Source organism: Eucalyptus grandis, chromosome 8 (genome assembly GCF_016545825.1).
Source record: "Eucalyptus grandis isolate ANBG69807.140 chromosome 8, ASM1654582v1, whole genome shotgun sequence".
NCBI classification, from domain to species: Eukaryota; Viridiplantae; Streptophyta; class Magnoliopsida; order Myrtales; family Myrtaceae; genus Eucalyptus; species Eucalyptus grandis.
This window is the reverse complement of record NC_052619.1, coordinates 57,099,089-57,119,940: the sequence shown is the minus strand read 5'-3', so window position 1 is coordinate 57,119,940 and position 20,852 is coordinate 57,099,089. Positions and strand designations below refer to the sequence as shown.

Here is a 20,852-nt window from a genome sequence, read left to right as displayed (position 1 = left end):
TCTTCTTCAAAAAAATGATTTTTTTTAAATAATAAAAGGGATTTTTTTTTTTTTTAGATTTTATCAATTTGGTTTGATTAACCAAATCAATTAAAAAAAGTTTTGGTTTTTAATGAGAACCCAACCTGGAAAAATCGAACTTTTCGGTTCAGTTAGATTTTCGATTCATTTGTTGATACTTGACTCTATAAATCAATTGGTTTCGCCTGTCATGGCCATATTCAGGAGAGTGACATGAGCTCCTAATCAATTTGTGTTCGGGTGGCCAATCTTGCTTTCAAACACCTCCCACATGATATTCATTTCATTATTAGATTGCAAAGTCATATTCCCTAACACCATAGTCATTATTTAGTTGTATCATCATCTTGCATCCCTTATACTTCTCCTGGTGTGATATGACTCGCTTCTACGCTTTTAAAAAATTGATAAGGTACATTTTCTCTCGCTTGGTTTTGTAATTCTCTCGTAGCAAGTTGTCCTGTGCTTCCATGCATTTCCTAATTATCACTGCTTCTTCTTGGGTCTTACATGAATGGTCGATGCTCGCCTAGTAAAATGCATCATCCGCCATTTGTTCCTTGCATACCAAACCATAATTGCTGCTTCATATGCTTTATGCGCTTAGCCTATGCATCTCCAATGGGAACTCATCTCCAGTCTCTTTTATTGGTCATGCTCAATACTGATAACGGGTTTTAATTTCTATTGCAACGTGGAAAAGGATGGCATGCCCTATTTGGTAATATTTTTGTTTCTCCCAATTTATGTTTCTTTATTCCGCGGAAAAAAAAAGAGAACAGAAATTCATTTGGTAACATCAATTAATTTTTCTATTTCTCGGAATAGAAAAGTGGCTAGGGAATAGATTTAGAATGGAAACAAGAAATACAAAAAAGTAGCATTTTGTTCTTGAGAACAATTTTTAGAAATAAGTTATTTTCTGTTTTCTTTCTTATTTTCTTCTTATTTGTTGGCTGCCACCCCCTTTTGCTGCTTGCCTTTGGCCGACTACTGCCGCTGCCGCTGCTACCCACTGCCGATGACCTTTGACGCCGCCACCTACCAATGACCGCCGTTGCCGTTGCCAACTATTGACCTCCTAATACTGCTGACCTTCGCCGCCAATGATTGCTAACGACGCTGATTGCTTGGCAACGTTAGTTGTGGCGGTTGGTGGTGGTCGGTGTTGTTGGCGGTCATTGGTAGTGGCGGGCAGAGATGGTCAGTGGTGGTCAGAGGTCGGCGATCGACGGCAGTAGCGGTTAGCAACGATAAGGAAGAATAAGAAAAAGAAATTAAAAGAAATTTTATATTACAAAATTTTTTATGAATCGTACCAATCACATTCATATTCTTTTTCCATTCCAATAATATAAATTTTATGGAGTTACTCGAATGTGTTATTTTATTGAGAAATTATTCTAGGGAATAGCAATAAAAAAAATACCATTCCTGAAAATAAATTGTTCTTCATAATAGAAGCATTAGCAAATGGACCTTAACTTCCATGCTTTCATAGAATGGGTAAATTCGGATTGTGACAACCGGTTATATGGAGGCACATGAAATACTCTACAAGCAAGTTTAATCCTCTGGCTTATGTGGATAGTTTTGAATTAGAGTAGTTTGTTTGTAATTTGTGGATCCAAGTAATTGACTTTCGATTTTTGAGCTAAAACTCCCTAAGGCCCCTAACTAAATAAGGTTTTGTGTAACAAATAATTAGTTATATTTAAGGATCACTTATATCTATAATTTTTAAAGGTCACATAGTTTTCTTTGTTGTGCGTAAATGGGATCGCTTTGGTTCTTAGTCTAAGCATTTTTAAATCTCAATTGATAATTGAGCCCAATGAAAAAGGAGCTTAAATGTCCTCTTCTTGTAACGATTAATTACGCGATACTTGAAGAATTTTTATTACATTCACTATTGCTGCAACAACACATTTGCTACCATATGGTTGATGTGTGGATGATTTCGATTATGAAATTTACTCCAAACACACATGTTAGTCATCTTATGGAATGTTTAACAATAATATCATAGTGGCAATGGAATTAATAATAAGCCATATTTGAATTTACGTCAAGCATAAATCAAACACATATTTCATGAATTTTGAGGCTAGACATGCTAGTCATTTTAATCATTTTTTTTGGGTCAGTAGTTTAATACTTGATTAGCCCACTAAAAAATGTAATGAGAAAATCGTTGTGATGTGCGGAATATGAATTGTATTCCAAACATATTATTCGTAACCTTAGATTTTAGATTAAAGTTAAGTTTTTATATGGGGACACAGGGAAAATTCTGTAAATTATCCTATTTTTCATTAGAATCTCATAAGATCACTTCAATAACGTTAAATCATATACATTTTTTTGTCATAAGATGCACTCGACATGTCTTTTCAAATTACTTGGGGTGAAAAAACATCCCATATTATAAATCAAAAAGATCAAAAAGGGTTGATAATTTTGAACACGACTCCATCGAACAATAGCCAAAATGAACGAATTAATGATAGCGTGCAATAAAAATTATGTATGTATTCCGACGACATAAGTTCATAAACTCGAATTCAACACCTAAATAGCCACTTTCGACAACAAAATTATCCAAATACGATTTGCTTATAAATTCATATCAAATTTACTGAAAAGGGCGAGACACAATCTAGATGTGGGTCCATGTCCGCAGAAATCCATGTTTTTCAAAGAAAGTACGACAAAGTACACAAGAAAGACAGAAGCAACATGAGTTCTAGACAAAAAGAAAAACAACATAAGATCTGGAGAAAATATTCAAACCGGCACTGATCCATCGTCGTTTCGTGGATATTTTTCCAGGACAGGCGCATGAGGACCCGATCCCACAATTTCTTCGGGAATTTTGAAAACGACCCCGGAACGAGGCATTTTTCTCATAGTTCCTCCCGAACGGGTATTTGTCTCAAAAGTATCCTTAAAGTTGATGATCTTGTATTGATTGATCCACCTAATTCACATGCGGCGGCACAGACGTTCTCCGGACTACAATCACGTGCATGTCACATGCCATGTTTCGCACATTGTGGTGTTTTTGTCAATTCGAGCCCCAGGCTCTTGAACAAATAAATTCGTTTCAAAGTTGATCATGGATTAAGTATGCAATTAACAAAGTCGATTATGCATTAGGTGAAATTTCCCTCTCTGCGATGGCTGCGGTTTCACGAGTGTGCAATCGCCTTCTCTCTGGATGAAGAAAGCATCAAATTAGACTTTAGTTTAATTGAAAAATTAATCATTAGGGTTTAGTATTATTGGCAAATCTAGATTTTTTTTTTTTTAAAATTTGGAACGCACGCGAAGTGCATGTGCTCATATCAGACATTTTGAGATGAAAATCCCCTATCCATTCTGGAAATACGGCACATGACACAGATGCGGTCGTTGTCCTCCGAAATTTTTTTATGGGGCCCGAGGGATGGGAGGCCGGCCAATTCAGGCAAAATCACCAACTTGGGGGTTAATTCGATACAAACCCCAAAATTGGGGGGGTATTTTGAGAAGGATATCCTTCTCCAGGGGTCTTTCCTTCGAGATTTTTTCCCCATTAATCGCTTTCCACTTTTTATTCTTTTCAACTTCAAGCCAACATATATATCTCACTTTATTTTCCTTTTTAATTAATAATAGATAATAATAATAATAATAATAATATTCCTTCGTGTCTACTGTCTAGAGCGGCGTGAAGATATAAAAATGCGGCCTCCCCCTTGGAACCTCGTTCGTCCTTTCTCTTCTTCGCCTGCTTCTCCTGCTTTTCCTGCTTCGTCGCTCTCATGAGAAAATTCCACTCCTCTCCACACCAGACGAAGCAGTGCAGAGCGAAAAATCGCGAATCTCCTCGCTCGTCGCGCGCGCCTCCCGGCCGCCGCCGCCGGCCGTCTTCCTCCGCTCCTTTCGAGTGAAATCGGGAATCTCCTTTCTTCTCCTCCTCCTCCATGCCCGAAGCCGGCGGACTCGTTGGGGATCTCCCCGCCGCTCCGCTCCCGTGATTGCGCGGGGGCTTTCGGGCTCCCGATTCGCCGCGGCTTCCCCGCGAGGAGCTCCGTTGCAGGTACGCGTTTCGCCGCGCGCGCATTCTGTATGTTTTCTCCGGTGCAATCGTTCGGGGCATTATTGATGAGGGGCGGCTCTGGTTCGCGGTGTCGATTGTGGCTTTTGATTCGGTTGTCGCGGTGGTTTCGTGGCGGAGTCTCGATTTCATCGGTTCGGTGGCGTGGGGGGTGGCGGTGTTGATTGTTAGGTTTTGGTGGCAGGGCATGCATTATGGATTTTCGCGAAGGTTTTGATATGGGGTTTAGGAGGGAGTGTTTGCCTGCGGACTGTCTGCATCTGTGGTTGAATTTCTGATGTTTCGGAATGTAGAAGGTGATGCTTTTAGCCTAGTGGTTTTCCCTTGTTGATTCTGATTGTTGGGGGTTATGTTTTGTTAATTTTGGTTGACTTTTCCCCTGTGATTTTGTGGGCTCGCGCAGCTGCGATTGCATCTGCGAAATTGATTGTCTGCTTTTGAGGATTGATTTCTCTTGGTAAGCATGTCGGCTTAGCTTAGTTAGCTTAGGGCTATGAAGAAACGGAAGTCTAAGTTGTTATCTGCCTTCGGTTAGGCCTGGGATTCAGAAGGCTGTAGGTTTTGAGTGGAAATGGGTAAAAGGACAGGACAGGACGAGTCAGTTCGTTCATTAGCTATGCTGTGTGGATTGTTTAGTTGCTACTAACTCATTCTTGTGTGTGATGAAATGCTCGTGTTCATAATTAATGTCGTCTGCCCCTGGGTTGAGTTCACGGTGGTGCGACTCACGAGTGAGGATAATAAGTGCTGCACCATTTGTAATTGAGCAAACAACTCTGGACTGTGGTTTAAAGGCTTCTCTACTTAGAGTTAGAGGCTCTTTCTTCCCTTGAATTACATGTTAAAGGAAATATAGTTGGTTGGCCTAGGGCCTTGTGGCTTACTTCTGTTTACAAATCGTAGGGAAATTTCTCCTTTGTATGAATGTTTTGTTCTTTATCATGTTAGATCGGTTTGGCACTGGAGAATCTGCATATCTTACCTCAGCTTGTATTACTTTTTGCTATATGTGACGGTCTCTATGGAATTTTGTCTTAAAGCATTATAATTTCTTGATGAACAGAACTATGGCTCTTCGAAAGTATGTTCCTCCTTGTGATGCTTCTTCTGCTGGTATGAAACCTTTGAGTTTCTCCGGTAGAGTAAACATGAATGCTCAGGTTACAGATCCAGATCAACAGAAGAAAATGGAAAGAGACATGGATGTTGACCTCAAGGAGGTTTACTTTTTAATTATGCATTTCCTGTCAGCTGGACCATGCCACAGAACTTATGGACAGTTTTGGAATGAGCTACTTGAACACCAACTCTTACCTAGAAGATATCATTCATGGTATTCAAGGACTGGGAGTCCCAGTGGTGATGAGAATGATGATGGCATGTCATTACCGTTAAGCTACAATAATTTGATAGAGAGGTATGTGATGCCTTTTGCTTACTATAGGCCACTTATGGACAGTACTTTCTCAATACTCAATGGTGTAAACAGGGAACTTGACTAATATACTCCAAGCTACAATGTAAATGGATAAACTAAATCTTTTGGTCGACGTAAATCATTCAGTTTTTGTAATTATTTAAAGTTAGTTGAAAGTCTTATACCATGGGTGTAGTGGAAAAGTTGTGTGGGGATGTAAATGCTTTAATTGACACTTAGATGATTTGGCTTGTAACTGAACTATTTTGGGATATGGGTTTGCACCCCCTTGGAGCCCTACAATAATCTTTCTTTTAGCTATCAAAAAATAAATCCTTCATGTTCACATGATGACAGGATCACAATGATGACACTGCACTTTACCATTCTATGTTTTGTAGGTATCCTCACATAGCAAATGATCACTTGGTGAAGCTTTTAAAGCAATTATTAGTAAGTACAGCTTCTCTATCAGAAGGTGTGGACAGTGGACGGGCTCCAACTGCAGCCGATGTGCCTACTCTGTTAGGAAGGGGTTCATTTTCCTTATTGAGTAGGTGACTTTATTTAGAATTTGGGCATCACAAGTAATTGAATCCTATGTTATTTTTGGCGGCCATTCTAATCCTATGTTAGTTGACTTTTCCTGCATCGAGATTTCACTTATTTTGTATGTGGATCATATAGTGGCCCCAGGAAGCAGTATGTACTTGCTTCTTTCTTTGTCATTGTTTTAGGATATCTTTCGCTTTAAACCAAGTCAAAACACTCATCTTATGCAAAGTTCCTCATGCTTTTCCATTCAGAGGAGAGTGATGATGATATCAAGCATCCGCCTCCTTACATGCGATGGCCTCATAAACAGGCTGATCAGGTTCGTGGATTAAGCTTGAGGGAAATTGGGGGTGGTTTCAGTCGGCATCATCGTTCACCATCCGTCCGCGCTGCATGTTATGCAATTGCTAAACCTTCAACAATGGTTCAGAAGATGCAGAACATTAAGAAGATTCGGGGACACCGAAATGCTGTATATTGCGGTAGGATTTCTTATTAAGAATAATCATCATTATTATCTAGAATTATGCAGTCAATCAATAGTATGGATTGTCTCAGCAAAACCTATAAGTATGAAGTGATTGATTGTTGCTTCGTATGTTTTAACTAAATCCTTGTGATATTATCAAGAGTATCAATCCTTTGCTTGAACAGTTAGGCGTACAGTTACTTTTCAACAGGTCCTTAGGTTGAAGAATAGGTACTCATTTTGGCTTGACTAAAGCAGCACCTTTTGTCCAAAATAAATCTCTCCAACAGACATCTCAAAAAGACAATAGGATGAACAAAGAATTGTTTTCAACAATAGAAATCCTATTAAGGGAAAAACACTTAAATGATTAAAAATATTATGATTACTAAATCATAAAAATTAGGGCCGCCATGACAAAGATAAATAAATTCCTCATTGAATGATTAAAACTGTTTCAATAATCAAGTTGCAACCACTATGACAAAAGTAAATGTTGAATTTCTTCTATTGTTGAGTCATGTCATAACAGTATATTCTAAACATTAAAGGATTCCAACTATTATGATTATAAAATCATTAAGCAAATGAAAATTAAATCACTAAGAATAATCTCAATCGAGAATGAATAGCAAGAAGGAGAAGTGTAATTAAAAAAAATCTGTGTTCTCAAAAAGAGATGTTGAGGGTGCTAAGAAATGTGAGAAAACTAAAATGAAAATCACCTTATTAGATAGCTCAAAAGAATATATTGGCACGTTTTGCTAAATTATATTGCGTAAATGCTTAATAAGTCGTGGCAACTTAACTGAAGAAAAAGGATATGTTTTCACGATAGGAAGCAAACTTAAAATAAATACCAAATTAGATTTGATGTTAAACTGCTATACGGTAAATGAGAATTGTTGCAAACTTGATAGTTTAACCACAGACTGTCATTTGTGAATGTGTAGTCAAGCGTAGTGAGTAATATGACAGGTTAGAAACCAAATTAAATTATGATCTCAACTAAATTAAATGTAAAAATCAAAATTTTCCGTTTTAAATTTGGTTTTCCCAGTTCACCAAGAGCCAAATCTTGATGTAAATGACGCACTAGACTTAGTGGGCTTTATTCTTTTTTGGATAACACTGTATATTGGGAGTCACCCTCTTGGTGCTTTTTTTTTTATCTTACTGATTAAGAAAAAGTTTGTTTTTGACCTTTCACGGCACAGGTCCTAGCTGTTCCACATGTTCATTTTTTTTGTACTTCTGCAATTAATCTTTAAAAATCACACTAAGCTAGCACTTCTTGTATGAAGATTTGATCTGTGGTTGCCTTAAGACTTGGTGGTGTGAATGCAAGTCTCCCTTTTCTGTGGACTTTATTTGACCTGCCAAATTGAAGACTAAGTACTTCCTATGTTATCTTCTATGAGAAATGATGCCAATCCTGTAATATACGTGCTGAAGAAGTTTTGGTAATCCAAGTGACAGAAAAGGTCGACATTGCGTGGTTTTTGTTCTTTCATGAAAAGAATATACCGTGAACTAGTTACTGAGTTTGACACTTACAGCTTTTCAATATAGTCTTGCTATTGGTGAATATTTGTGCTCTGAGGTATTGATTGCATTGCCGTACAGCGAAAGGTCTTGGTGCCTGTTATATCATTGTGCATGTCTCTCTCTATACTTCTTATTTGTATAAGATATAATTTGGGCATCTGTTAATTGTGCGTTATGTGTAATCAGAAAATGTATCCTATCATTAAAAATGTCACTTCTGATGCAAATCTTGCAGCAATATTTGATCGCACTGGGAGATATGTTATAACTGGGTCAGATGATCGACTTGTAAAAATCTGGTCAATGGAAACTGCATATTGCCTTGCAAGTTGTCGTGGGCATGAAGTGAGTTTTTTGCTTCATGATCTGAGCTTACCATTTGCAATTGAATTCCCATTTCGCATTCTTATGTACTACATTTACTGTTATCCAAGGGTGACATAACTGACTTAGCTGTGAGTTCCAACAATGCCTTGGTGGCATCTTCTTCAAATGACTGTATCATCCGTGTTGTAAGCTTCCTTTGTATCCAAATAAAAATATTTACTTGTGCTATTTCATATTGGTGCCAGAAGAACGATTAACCTTTCTGTTATACTCCCACAGTGGCGCCTTGCCGACGGGCTTCCAATTTCAGTTCTAAGGGGCCATACTGGAGCGGTTACTGCCATTACTTTTAGTCCAAGACCTGCTTCTGTATACCAGCTACTGTCGTAAGACTGATATCTGTTTCTTTTCTTTCCCCCGTCACTTTTAGCATTCACAGCTCATATGTTCAGATCATGACAGCATGTCTGTTTTACAGCTTGTTGGTGTGCTTTGCTAGATAAAGTTGCTCAGTAATCTGAATTGATCTGTTATATCCTCTATGTGTTAGTGATTCTCTTCTCTTCAGTACATTATAGTTATGACTTGCAGTCCATTTGAGATTAAGTGTGTCTGCTGAACATTCCTAGAACTTTAATGCAAATTCATGTGACAGATTGATAGTACCTCCCCTTTTTTAGTTTTTTCCCAAGCAAATGCTTTTTCGTGTTGTTACTGCCACTGACAATTTTAATAGACATGTGTCATGGACACCCAATTAGATAGCAATCTAAGGATCCTTTATTGATTTTTGCTGATGTGACTGAAGATTGTTTCTTTCTTGTCAGGTTGTGCCTGATTAATTTTGCCAGATTTGTATCTTCCTTCTCTTTTTCTCTCTTCAATCCATTGCTTCGCTTGGATATTTGTTTGTTTACTGAGAGTAGAATTATTTGTTGCTTGTTGTAGATGCGGTTCAACTCTGAGTTTTGATGAACTTCAGAATTTGATTTACTTCTTTGGAACTGTTCTCTTAGTACTAGTGACCTTTTGGTTTTAACTTTTTATGTGCTTCTTGTTCTTTCTTCTAGTATTCTTCCAGTTGAAGATTATGTTGAACAATTTGTCATTTTTTTCCCATTCTGGAGTGCTGCCGTAAAGTATTTCACTGATTTTGCTTTTAGATCACCCTTCATTTTACATGGGATGATAGGTTGTAGTATATGTTCTCCTCTATTCTCTTCTCATTATTTTTTCTTTTAGATCATCCTAAGTTGCTTGTCTTCGATTCAATTTGGGATTCATCTATTCTGGATGAGGTCTCTATTGTAACATGAAATTATGCCAGGTTGTCTTCTCTTCTGTCAATTATATTTGTAGCACCACTCATTATTTAAATTTGATGATGATTTACACGTCTCTTGGATAAATCGGAGATGAATTCATGCATTTTGTGATTTGCTCACAGTTGGTGTGGTTTTCCCCTGTAGGTCGTCTGATGATGGAACATGCAGGCTGTGGGATGCAAGAAATTCCCAATTTAGTCCAAGGATATTTGTTCCAAAGCCTCCAGATACTGTAGCTGGTATTTAGCCCTTTTTGTGCTATTTCAGGCAACTGGTTTGTTGGTGTTGGTAGCTTACGTGGGTTTTCCATGAGAAATTTGCAGGAAGGAATGGAGCTCCTGTGTCAAATGCTGTGACCCAAAATCATCAAATATTCTGCTGTGCTTTCAATGCGAACGGAACTGTATTTGTTACTGGGAGTTCAGATAATCTTGCAAGGGTATATTCAAATATCTCTGGATTGGTCATTTGTGCATATTTCTTATGGATGCTTTATCAATGAGATTGCCATACTATTTTCCTGTTTATCACTTTGAACCTCCATATGCAGATAACTATTATTTAACAGAAGTAAACTGCAGGTTTGGAATGCTTGTAAGCCCAACAAAGATGAGTCTGATCAGCCAAATTATGAGATGGACGTGTTGTCTGGCCATGAGAATGATGTCAATTATGTGCAATTTAGGTTGTGTGGCTTATGTTTTGTTTTGATCTTTAATCAAGTTAATATTGGAAAGAATGTTGCTTCTGATGTAAGATATTGCCTTATCTTTCAGTGGCTGTGCTGCAGCATCGAGATTTTCCGTGACTGACACTTTAAAAGAAGAGAGTGTTTCCAAATTTAAAAACTCTTGGTGAGTAAATTACTTTTGAACTGTGCTATATGCATCGTGCCCTTTCCATCTATAATTTCATTTCCCTTTATTAGAAGAAGGTTTAGATGACATTGAGAGAATAATCATTAATCATCTTGTCTTGTGATCTTCTGATATGCTGTCTTAGTCATCCTCACCTTCTACATTTGCTTTTAGGTATAGTCACGACAACATCGTCACTTGCTCTCGTGATGGCAGTGCAATTATTTGGACCCCAAGGTCACGGAGATCACATGTAAGTGTTTATTTCAGGTACTTGGGTTACCTTTTGTATTCCTTAAGTAAAGTTCGCTTGAGTTACGTATCTCTTATATGATAGACTCATCATTGTCTTTCTGATGTCATATTGCTGGTCTTTTCCCTTTTCTTGAATAATTCTGTCATTCATGAGGCAACCCACGATCAAACATTCACAAAAAGGTTTCCATGGAAAGTCATTCTGCGGGTGACGTCATGAAAATATTTAACTGGGTGTGCACGTTACCATATATGTAATCACTATCTCAGAGAAAAAGTACCCCTTCATCTGTTTATGGAAGTTGCCACTGCAGAATCAACTCCCTTTAAAGGTCCCTCCTCTTAATCCCACTTTAGAAAATCTGACAAAAGGATAGGGGCATTGGTTCGGTAACTTTCTTTTTCTCTGTATATCTGCGAAACACTTCCCATTTAGAAGATCTCTCCCTTTCAGAGCCTACTTTGACCCAACTGACAACTAAAATGAGTGGGTTCTCATCAAATCTTGTTCAGACAAACTTGTGCATTGAATAGACGGTCATTGATTGTTCCAGTTTTCCATGCCGTGCATAAATTCCTCTAAAATTTATCGGCAACAAAAATATCTGAACGTGGGGCTCTTGGAGAAGAAATGGTATATAATGAGGTTACTTTCACTTATCTGCCAAGAGAGAGAGTTGATCGATGAATTGCCCTTCATTCCCCTTTGTTCTTTTTTTTTTATCTGTCAACTAGAAAGGTGGATTCATTAGCACTGCCAGGAGTTTATCCGTCTTCATTTTTTTCTGTCAACTAGAGAAGTTGATTCATTAACATTACCAGGAGTTCATTCCTCTTTATTATTTTATTTTATTTTATTTTTTTATGTGTCAACTTTAATCATTAGCATTGCCGGGAGTGTCAGCCTGTCTACAAGTGAAGACTCTAGCAGACAAAGACTTCAAAGATATAAAAAATAAAATAAAAACCAAATAATGAAACTTTAAGCAAGCAAAATTATAAATATAATAAATCAAACAAAAAAAATAAACGTTAAGTGAGCCAAATATCTTTCTAGTCGACGAACTTCTCGGAGATTCCTGTAATGTGAAAAAATATAGGATAATTACCTGGAAGTATCTCAAATGTTACAGTTTTTTTCAAGTTAACCCTGAACTGAAACTTCCGTTTATTGTAGCAATTTACATGTCTGTTTCACTTTCACCATGATGGTAGCATTTCTGACTGTTAAATGCCCATGCAGCGGCCCACTGCAGTGACTGGTGACCACTATGTGTTCATCTAACTTTCCTTTTTTTCCAAACAATTACCTGTGTGGATATGAAAATAGAAGAATGAAGAAAATCATCTCCAAGAATTCAAGAAAGACTGAAAATCTTTATGACATATTAAACATTGAATTATCAGGTTCCTTTGATTAGTTTTGGGAAAACTTACCTGAATCTGGCACATTTCATGGTCTACTCAAATCATTGACAGAAATTAATGGAACGATAGAATATAAGTGAACCCCATACTTGAAGAGTGAAGAGAGTTTTTAGTCTCTTTTTTCTGACATGAGAATAGATTGCTTTTGTTAGCTTTCAGTTAAAATAGCTATTAATAATTTACATTTTTCTTTTTTCTTGTTTTGTTTTTCTTTCTTTCTACTCTTGTACATTTTGGATGTGCTAGAATTCTTATCTACAGAGTCCTTAAATAGCTATAATGGAAACAGTGAAATGAAGTTTTAGCCTCAGACAATAGGATATGGTCATGGTTTATCTCTCAAAGAGTAACCTCAAATGAGCATCTATATGACTTGTTCAACATGAAAGGTAATAATGTTAAGCATCTTATTGCAGGGAAGAGTTGGCCGCTGGTGTCGAGCATATCATCTCAAGGTTCCTCCTCCACCGATGCCGCCTCAACCTTCACGAGGGGGTCCAAGACAGAGAATTCTTCCAACCCCACGTGGTGTCAATATGATTATATGGAGCCTGGACAATCGATTTGTTCTTGCTGCTATTATGGGTATCCCTTTAATCTATTCATCTTCAAAATTTTGGAATATTATTAAGGGCAATTGAACACGTGTGCACGTGTTTCTTAGTGGAATTCTAAGTTCTGACTTGTCCAATAGTCCTACCGTTGGTCCCATGTTCTCTATTCTCGTTGCCTGCTTTTTTTGCCAGAATTTATAGTTTATTTCCTTGGCACTTTAATAAAAAGTTTGGTGATTTCATATTTTTTATTTTTCTGTGCATTTCAACTGCCATTCATATTCTTGGAGGGCTGTCTTTGAGAGAGAACTTTTCTTGGAACTTGAAGTCGGTGAATATTCAATTCATGTACTGCTTAGTTATCTCAAGGTTGCCTAAGTGCTAATATCGCGTTCTTAACATCCTTTCTCCTGATTTTTGCCAGGATGTTGCTATTTTTTTTTATTTCTTTTCACACTTTTCACATCTATTGTCAGTGGTTTACTATGAAAAACTTATATGCAGGTTATCCTTTTTGCACGTTAAATTAATTAACCATCTGGAAAGGGTCATGAGGTTCTTCTTCCTTTCCTTGATAGCTAAATAAGGAAAAGTAAGGTGCCAAAGGTGTATCATGCCTATGAAAATTTACGGAAAAAGAGGGTCTACTAGTTTTAACAAACTATCCAATGTAAAAAGTGGTTTTCAGTGTAGCTTCCTTGAAGTGGAATATGAATAGTCTCATTTTTGCGATTAGTGTTGATTGAGTGGTTGGATTAGTTCGAAATGCTGGTGAGATCTCACTGACGTTTGTCTTTTTTAATTCACAACTAGAGCGGACTTAAAATATCGCAATAGGAAGAGAATGGAAATTTTAAGGTGTCAAGACAGATTAATTTGCTCATGGTAGGTCCATGAACAAGTGTAACGACTTTTGGTCTTGGTATAGGGAAGTACATTTTAGCTGTACATGTGGGAATTACTTAAGCTTCCTAAAGGATTGCAAGATAATCTCTGAAAGAGCTTCGCATAAAAGATTCCATTTCAGTGAAAATTAGGTGGAGCAAAAAATTATGGCCAATTACTTTCCCTTTTGTTGCTATTTCTCTGAAACTTGTCTAATATCTTCCAAAATAGAGTGTATGCCTTAAGAGCTCTTGTTAGTATAGTTAGGGTTATTTGCAGGATCACATGGTAGTTATGTTATTGATATCTGGCATTAGCAGCAGCTTTTCTGTCTACTCAATTCTACTCAGAGAATCTTGTTAAGTATCTTGGTTGTGTTTTGGAGATGAGACAGTACCACAAAGATATTGAGTGACAACTGCATATGGTTGATTGTTTTTTAAGATGGGAAATTTAGCAGGAAGTCTTGACTGCAGTGCTAGATGTTGCTTACTAGGCTGTAAGTGGTCCTTAATTTCACAAGTCTTTAGCAAGGGAGCTTAGTGACATAAACTTTCTTGCTGATTGCATCTTTAATTTTATGGGATGAACTGTTAGTAATATGCTTCTACTGTGGATTCTTTTGATGGAAGACATCGTGGCTTATGTGGGGTTTGATGTGTCTTCACTTTTTATGCTTTTAACTTCATTGAACTGGCTTCTGGATCTTTTTGTTTCCCTGGGGAAACTTGTCTGACCTGGTCTCTCTCTCTCTCTCTCTCTCTGGCGCTTTCTGGTCATTAGTTTTGTAATACTAATTAGACATTTCACAAGTTGCAGATTGCAGAATATGCGTTTGGAATGCATCTGATGGTAGCTTAGTACATTCATTGACTGGCCATACTGATTCGGTAAGTTAGATCTCTCGATTTTTTGAACCTTTTTGTGTGAAAGTATAGATATGTTTGCCTGTGCTTGCGATGCTTGAGGGCTTTGGATTCCTCTATGTTCCATTCAACAGATGTAAGATGTTCGTGGAGTGATCTTTTATTAGGGATGCTCGATTTATTGGATGTAATTGCTGGTTGATGATTATAAATTTGCTTTGATAGGGTTCTCTCTTTTTACCAAATAATGCATTTTTTCCTCTTTGGGCAAATTGTTAACCCATTTCATTGTTTGGTCCATTTGTTTTAAATTGTGTTTTCCATAAGATTGATGTAGGTGCAAGCATGCAGGTCATTTATATCATGATCACAAGAGTAGAATATTCAGTTGCTTATCCTTGCTTATTTTTCTTGTTCTGGATCAATGTTGTTTTTCCTCACCTTTATTGTGCCATAATTCTTGTTGACTATTGTTTTTGTTTTCTTCATCACCTTGCTCCCCCTAGTTTATCAGTTGGTAGCTTTCTCATAGAACTCCTGCAGTCTATGCTAATTCCGTAATTCTTTGTAGACTCTATGGGGCTCAACTCGTTTGTTTCCCTCGTATTGTAGTTGTACTTTTGTAAGTTGCTACTCCTAACTGGTTTACTTGAATTGTGTCAGACATATGTTCTTGATGTTCATCCTTTCAATCCAAGGATAGCTATGAGTGCAGGGTATGACGGCAAAACGATAGTTTGGGATGTAAGTCCTCCTTTCATCTGACTCTGTAGGGTCTCCCTCATTTACTTTCTAATTGACTATTTTGTTTTATTCCATTTAGATATGGGAAGGCAAACCCATACGGATATATGAAATTTCACGTTTCAAGTTGGTCGATGGCAAATTTTCTCCGTAAGTACATCCCAACCGGCATCAGATTTTGAACTACTTTGTCTATTTGAGTTGGTAACTTACAAATATTTGTACTTGTATATTTTGTTTGTGTATATGCATGCTCTGGTGTTTAGGGTTATGTGTTTTCCCAATCAGTGCCCTTGGGTCTTTTGGTAGGCGTTTCTAGATGTGCAGTCTATGTTTCAAGATATTTCCTTATAGAGATCTTGTGCATGGCAACACATTGAATTATGCAATGCCTTCTTTCTTACATTTTCAGAGTATATTAAGCACCTAATCAAGTGCCTTCCAATGATAAGTCGTATTTTATTTTACTAGATGGCTAACTCATTTGCATATCAATGCATATTTCAATTAAACTGGCAATTTCCTTCGACATAAAACCTTTTTTTTGTGTCACTCAGGGATGGGACGTCAATCACTCTTTCAGATGATGTTGGTCAACTTTATATATTAAGCACTGGCCAGGGTGAGTCGCAGAACGATGCCAAGTATGATCAGGTCTGTGATTTGTATGAGAAACAAGTGGATGGTTTTGATATATATCCGGCAGTCAATTTATGAGTAATATTTTTATGTCTAAACAGTTTTTCTTGGGGGACTATCGGCCTCTTATTCAAGATACCTATGGAAATGTACTTGATCAGGTTGGTTAAGCAGTTAACTTCTCATGTTTCTTGATCTTTCGTTTCAGAGCATCTGTTTACTGAGATTTTGGGACCACTCTAAGCAATTCTTACATCCTCTATTCTCCTCGGTTCTTATATCATAAGTATAACGTATTTTAGATGGGCACTTACAGCATGATTTTTTGCATGGGAGGAGGATTTTCATGCTCTTGCAAAGTCTCTTTTTTCTAGTTTTAAGTACGGATCGCCATTTATGGCAATTTTGTGCATTATTGTACATGCAAAAGGTACTTCCATCATTGATTTTTGCAGTTTGCTCCTTTCTGACATAAGAATGCAATATGAGGTGGGTATGAGCATGTGTAAATCCTGACTGTTTCCTTTCTGAGGTTCTTCTTAATATTTAATTCAGGAAACTCAGCTTGCTCCCTATCGACGCAATATGCAGGATCTCCTCTGTGATTCTGGTTTGTGTTCAGTTATCAGCTTGTTGCTTTGTATGTTTATTTTCAGTTGTTATGGTACCATCTTAATCTCATGTTCTCTTTACATTTTTGGTGGTCCAAAATGCTAGGTATGACACCTTATGAAGAACCCTACCAGAGCAGATACCAGAAACGCCGACTTGGAGCTTTAGGCATCGAGTGGCGTCCCTCTTCTCTAAGACTTGCCATTGGGCCAGACCTAAGTCTAGACCCAGATTTTCAAATGCTCCCCTTGGCAGATCTGGATGTAGTAATTGAACCCATCCCAGAATTTATGGATGTCATGGAGTGGGAGCCTGAAAATCCAGTGCAAAGTGATGATAATGATTCGGAGTATAATATCACTGAGGAATATTCGTCACGAGGGGAGCAGGGAAGTTTAGATTTTGACTCCTCTGACAATTCTGAATGTGGTGCTGAAGACAGTGGTGGTGATGATTCTAATAAGGATATCCGCAGATCAAAAAGGAGAAAACAAAAGCCAGAGGCAAGTCTTTATAGAGTATCTAATTTTCTTTTTCATAATTGCATCCTCATTTGTTAAGAAGTAACTAAAAGTTTTTGTCTAAGCTCAGGTAGAGATCATGACATCCTCAGGTCGTCGCGTTAAAAGGAGGAATTTGGATGAGCATGAGGGTGATTCATTAAGAAGTAACCGATCAAGAAAACAGAAGAATGGTACAAGAAAGAAAAAATCTTCCAAATCTAAGGCATTGAGACCTCAAAGAGCTGCTGCTCGGAATGCTCTCTCTTTGTTCTCTAGAATTACTGGAGCATCTACAGGTGAAGAAGAAGAACTATCCGAATCTGATGTGTCAGACAGTGAGTCTAACGAGCGAGATTCAGACATTCAGAGTGATGATTCTGAGGAACCATTACAAAACGAGCAAATTAAACTATCAAAAGGAAAGGAGGTGTATAAGGATTTGTCCAGGGAAGTGGCTGCCAACCGTGAACATCATGATACTCCTATTACTGATGGGAACAAGCGGAGATTGATTCTTAAATTGCCAGTTCGCGATTCGAATAGGCTTGCTCCTTTCCCAAGAAGAGAACACACATCTGACAGCCGATGCAATTTTGTCGGTTCATCATCTGAGATTCCTCGAGACATTACTGAAGGGAGCAGCATTCGTATAAATGAACACAATCCACAGTCGTTTGCTAATACCAGTTGCAAAACAGTTGAGAAAGAACGAAAAGAAATTGAGAGTAATGTTGATCAGATAAAGCTGGGTCTTGCATATCAGAATGGTAAAATTAAGTGGGGAGGTGCCAGAGCGCGTTCAGTGAAACGACCAAGACTGGGAGAAATAGCATCAGCTGTGCCCTGTGGGCAGATTAGTTCACAGTTGGAAGGTCATGACAGGAGTGAAAATAAGGAGAACGGAATATTAAAACTCGAAAGACTTTCAGAAGTTCAGGATGACAGGGCTAAAACAAATGAAGAAGCTACATGCATGAATCAGAGAAGCTTTGATAATGGAACATGCGAGAATTTGGGTGGTGCAGTAAATGACCTGGAGCACCCCAAAGTGATTAAATGCAGTGTTGATGATGATTCAATTGAGGAGGTTTGCGTTCCTTCTGAGGATAGATCTCCTGCTCCTGCAGTAGAGGGAGCTGACCAGCTCTGTGATATTGATCCCCTTAAACCATTCTCCAGTGAGGTGAAAAATAGTTCAGGAGTTATGACTGCCTCTGCTGATGCTACGAAGCAAGAGCTGAGAAACTTGACTAATGACTGTAAAAGTGGTTTGCGTGATGAAACCTGTGAGAACCATTCGTGTATGGAACAGGATATTGCACAAGTACCTGCCCATAACGAGAACAAGAGAATCAGTCTAGCAAAAGGAGATAATGGATTACTAGGATCAGACAATAACAATGATATATCTGGTTCAACTCTTCCTAACTCAAACTTGCATTCGAATGCAAACAGGATCTTCAGTGCTGTATATAGAAGGTCGAAATCAACTAGGACTAGGACTAATTTAGAAGGAGAAGCTAGTGGAGTAGGAGAAAGTACTTCAAATGCAAATACTGATAATATTGATGCTCAAATTGAGTTACAAAGAGGATCGCCTGATTTATTGCATAAGACTCAGTCCATGGGACTGAAGATGAGTCTTCGAAAATGCGATGCAAAAACTGGGATAGGAGACATGGAGTTGGATCGTGAACATGAATCAGAGGATCCATCACAGGGTTCTGAGAGTAATCACATTAGCAGATGCGAGCTTCCACATGAAGAATGGGGGTCAAGTTCAAAGGCAACAGTTGGATTGAGGTCTACTAGAAACAGGAGAGCAAGTTTTCACCTGCGTGACACTAGTCCTCCGATAGAAAAGAGAAAGTCAACTCAATCATCGAGGAAAGGTTCATGGTTGTTGTTGACATCACATGAAGATGGTTCTCGTTACATTCCACAGCAGGGGGATGAAGTAGTATACTTGAGACAAGTATGTGAATTTGTATTTACCTTTTGGGATTGTTTTCTTGGGTTGGAATACCATCGGTATTATATCATACATTGTCCATTTAATTTCTTGCGGATGTGTATGTGATGAATTTCCGTATGTACCATGACTAAACTTTAACTTTTCAGGGGCATGAGGAATTTATTGATTGTGGTGGCTCCAAAGAACGAGGCCCCTGGACAGTGATAAAGGGGAACGTTGGACCAGTGGAATTTTGTAAAGTAGAAAGTCTTGAATATGCCATTTATCCAGGGTCTGGGGAAAGCTGCTGCAGAATGATGCTTCGATTTATTGATCCCGCTTCCGGTGTGTTTCGTAAATCATTTAAATTAACTCTTCCTGAAGCAACTGGCTTCCCAGACTTCCTTGTAGAAAGAACTCGGTTTGAGGCTACTACGCAAAGAAATTGGACAGTCCGGGACAAATGCAGAGTCTGGTGGAAAAATGATGGTGAAGATGATGGTAGTTGGTGGGAGGGTCGGATTGTCTCTGTGAACCCTAAATCTCCTGAATTTCCAGATAGTCCATGGGAGAGGTACACTATCCAGTACAAGAGTGATCCCAGAGAGAAGCATCGTCACAGTCCGTGGGAGCTTTTTGACACTGATACACAATGGGAGCAGCTGTGTATTGATGATGAGATTAGAAATAAACTTCTCTCAGCCATTAACAAGCTAGAGAAGTCAGGGAACTATAACCAGGTATTGCATTTTCAGGAAGCATAAGAAATGTGCTGGCTTATTCGTATAATGTAAATGTTTCTTTAGACTAATTTCTTTTGTGGTCAACATTCAGGACCGGTATGGCATACAGAAGTTGACCCAGGTTTCTCAGAAATCAAGTTTCATTAACAGGTATGTGAGCTCTCTGTTGAGCTGGTATGCTATTCTTGCTTATGTGGATTCTCCAAAGAGACAATTTAGAAGTTATGAAACCAAATATTGGAATCTTCCGTTCCCCATCCCAAGGCATTAAATTGAATATTAATTGGATATTCAACAATTCGAGCCGTTGCTGAACTGAGTCATGTCTAATAATTTTGCAGGTTCCCAGTTCCATTGACTCTTGAGTTGATTAAAGCAAGGTTAGAAAACAACTACTATCGAAGTATAGAGACAGTGAAGCATGATATTGGAGTACTGGTATCAAATGCTGAAACTTACTTTGGGAAAAGTCCAGAGCTCTCGTCAAAAATGAGGCGCTTATCAGAGTGGTTTGCACGGACATTATCTTCTCTGTGATTAGGAGTTTTCTGGAGAAAAATGCCTGTGGAGAAGTTGCGATGAATGCCTTTTTCTGTCCTTTTTCTTTCTGTAGATAGAGTTTTTGGAGCTGACAATTTGAAGGGTTCCTTTTCTCCCATTTGGATACGAGGATTTTTCAGGGCTTTAGAGAGAGATATCAATAGAAAAGAGCTGATTGTGGAGAATTTCCACCACAAATTCATTCTTGTATAGGCACACTTGATCATTGAAAGCAATAAAAAGCAAAATTCTCACCATACCATTTATTGATTCTGCTCCGCAGTTAGTCAACCATAACAGGCCTAGTGTTAGAACATATTTCTCGTTGTTCCACTCAGATACGGACATTAGCATTGCCGCTTGATTTCAATGACCTTCCTGTGGTTGGAACCGAACATGTTAGTGACTTGGTGGAGCTTCTTTGCGACTGCCCATAGTGATGCTATCTATATTTATTTGCCCAGGGGGGAATACTCCATTCATAGACTGGACGTTCGGCTACCGTAAG

At 38.2% G+C, this 20,852-nt stretch overlaps 1 protein-coding gene across 2 annotated transcripts; it reads left to right on the top strand.

Moving 5' to 3' along the window:
* The first annotated feature begins 3,774 nt into the window (after positions 1 to 3,774).
* LOC104415228 (PH-interacting protein) lies at positions 3,775 to 20,601 on the top strand. Of its 2 annotated transcripts, XM_010026483.3 has the most exons (24): positions 3,775 to 4,105; positions 5,187 to 5,540; positions 5,942 to 6,093; positions 6,347 to 6,577; positions 8,348 to 8,457; positions 8,547 to 8,624; positions 8,719 to 8,825; positions 9,909 to 10,003; positions 10,088 to 10,203; positions 10,346 to 10,449; positions 10,541 to 10,618; positions 10,796 to 10,874; positions 12,721 to 12,889; positions 14,563 to 14,633; positions 15,273 to 15,353; positions 15,433 to 15,503; positions 15,911 to 16,007; positions 16,094 to 16,153; positions 16,548 to 16,602; positions 16,710 to 17,107; positions 17,196 to 19,082; positions 19,229 to 19,801; positions 19,896 to 19,954; positions 20,146 to 20,601. In XM_010026483.3, the coding sequence occupies exons 2-24, from the start codon at positions 5,191 to 5,193 to the stop codon at positions 20,339 to 20,341; spliced, it is 5,217 nt and encodes a 1,738-aa protein (XP_010024785.2). In that variant the 5' UTR covers positions 3,775 to 4,105; positions 5,187 to 5,190; the 3' UTR covers positions 20,342 to 20,601. The 2 variants fall into 2 exon arrangements, with proteins under 2 accessions (XP_010024785.2, XP_039154682.1); XM_039298748.1 differs by lacking the exons at positions 3,775 to 4,105; positions 5,187 to 5,540 and having other exon boundaries at positions 5,979 to 6,097.
* Positions 20,602 to 20,852: the final 251 nt, after the last annotated feature.

Coding starts and splice junctions, on each gene's coding strand:
- LOC104415228 (XM_010026483.3), top strand. CDS start 5,191: ATGGCTCTTCGAAAGTATGTTCCTCCTTGTGATGCTTCTTCTGCTGGT. Junction 10,619..10,795: donor TCCAAATTTAAAAACTCTTG/GTGAGTAAATTA, acceptor ATTTGCTTTTAG/GTATAGTCACGACAACATCG. Junction 16,008..16,093: donor ACGATGCCAAGTATGATCAG/GTCTGTGATTTG, acceptor ATGTCTAAACAG/TTTTTCTTGGGGGACTATCG.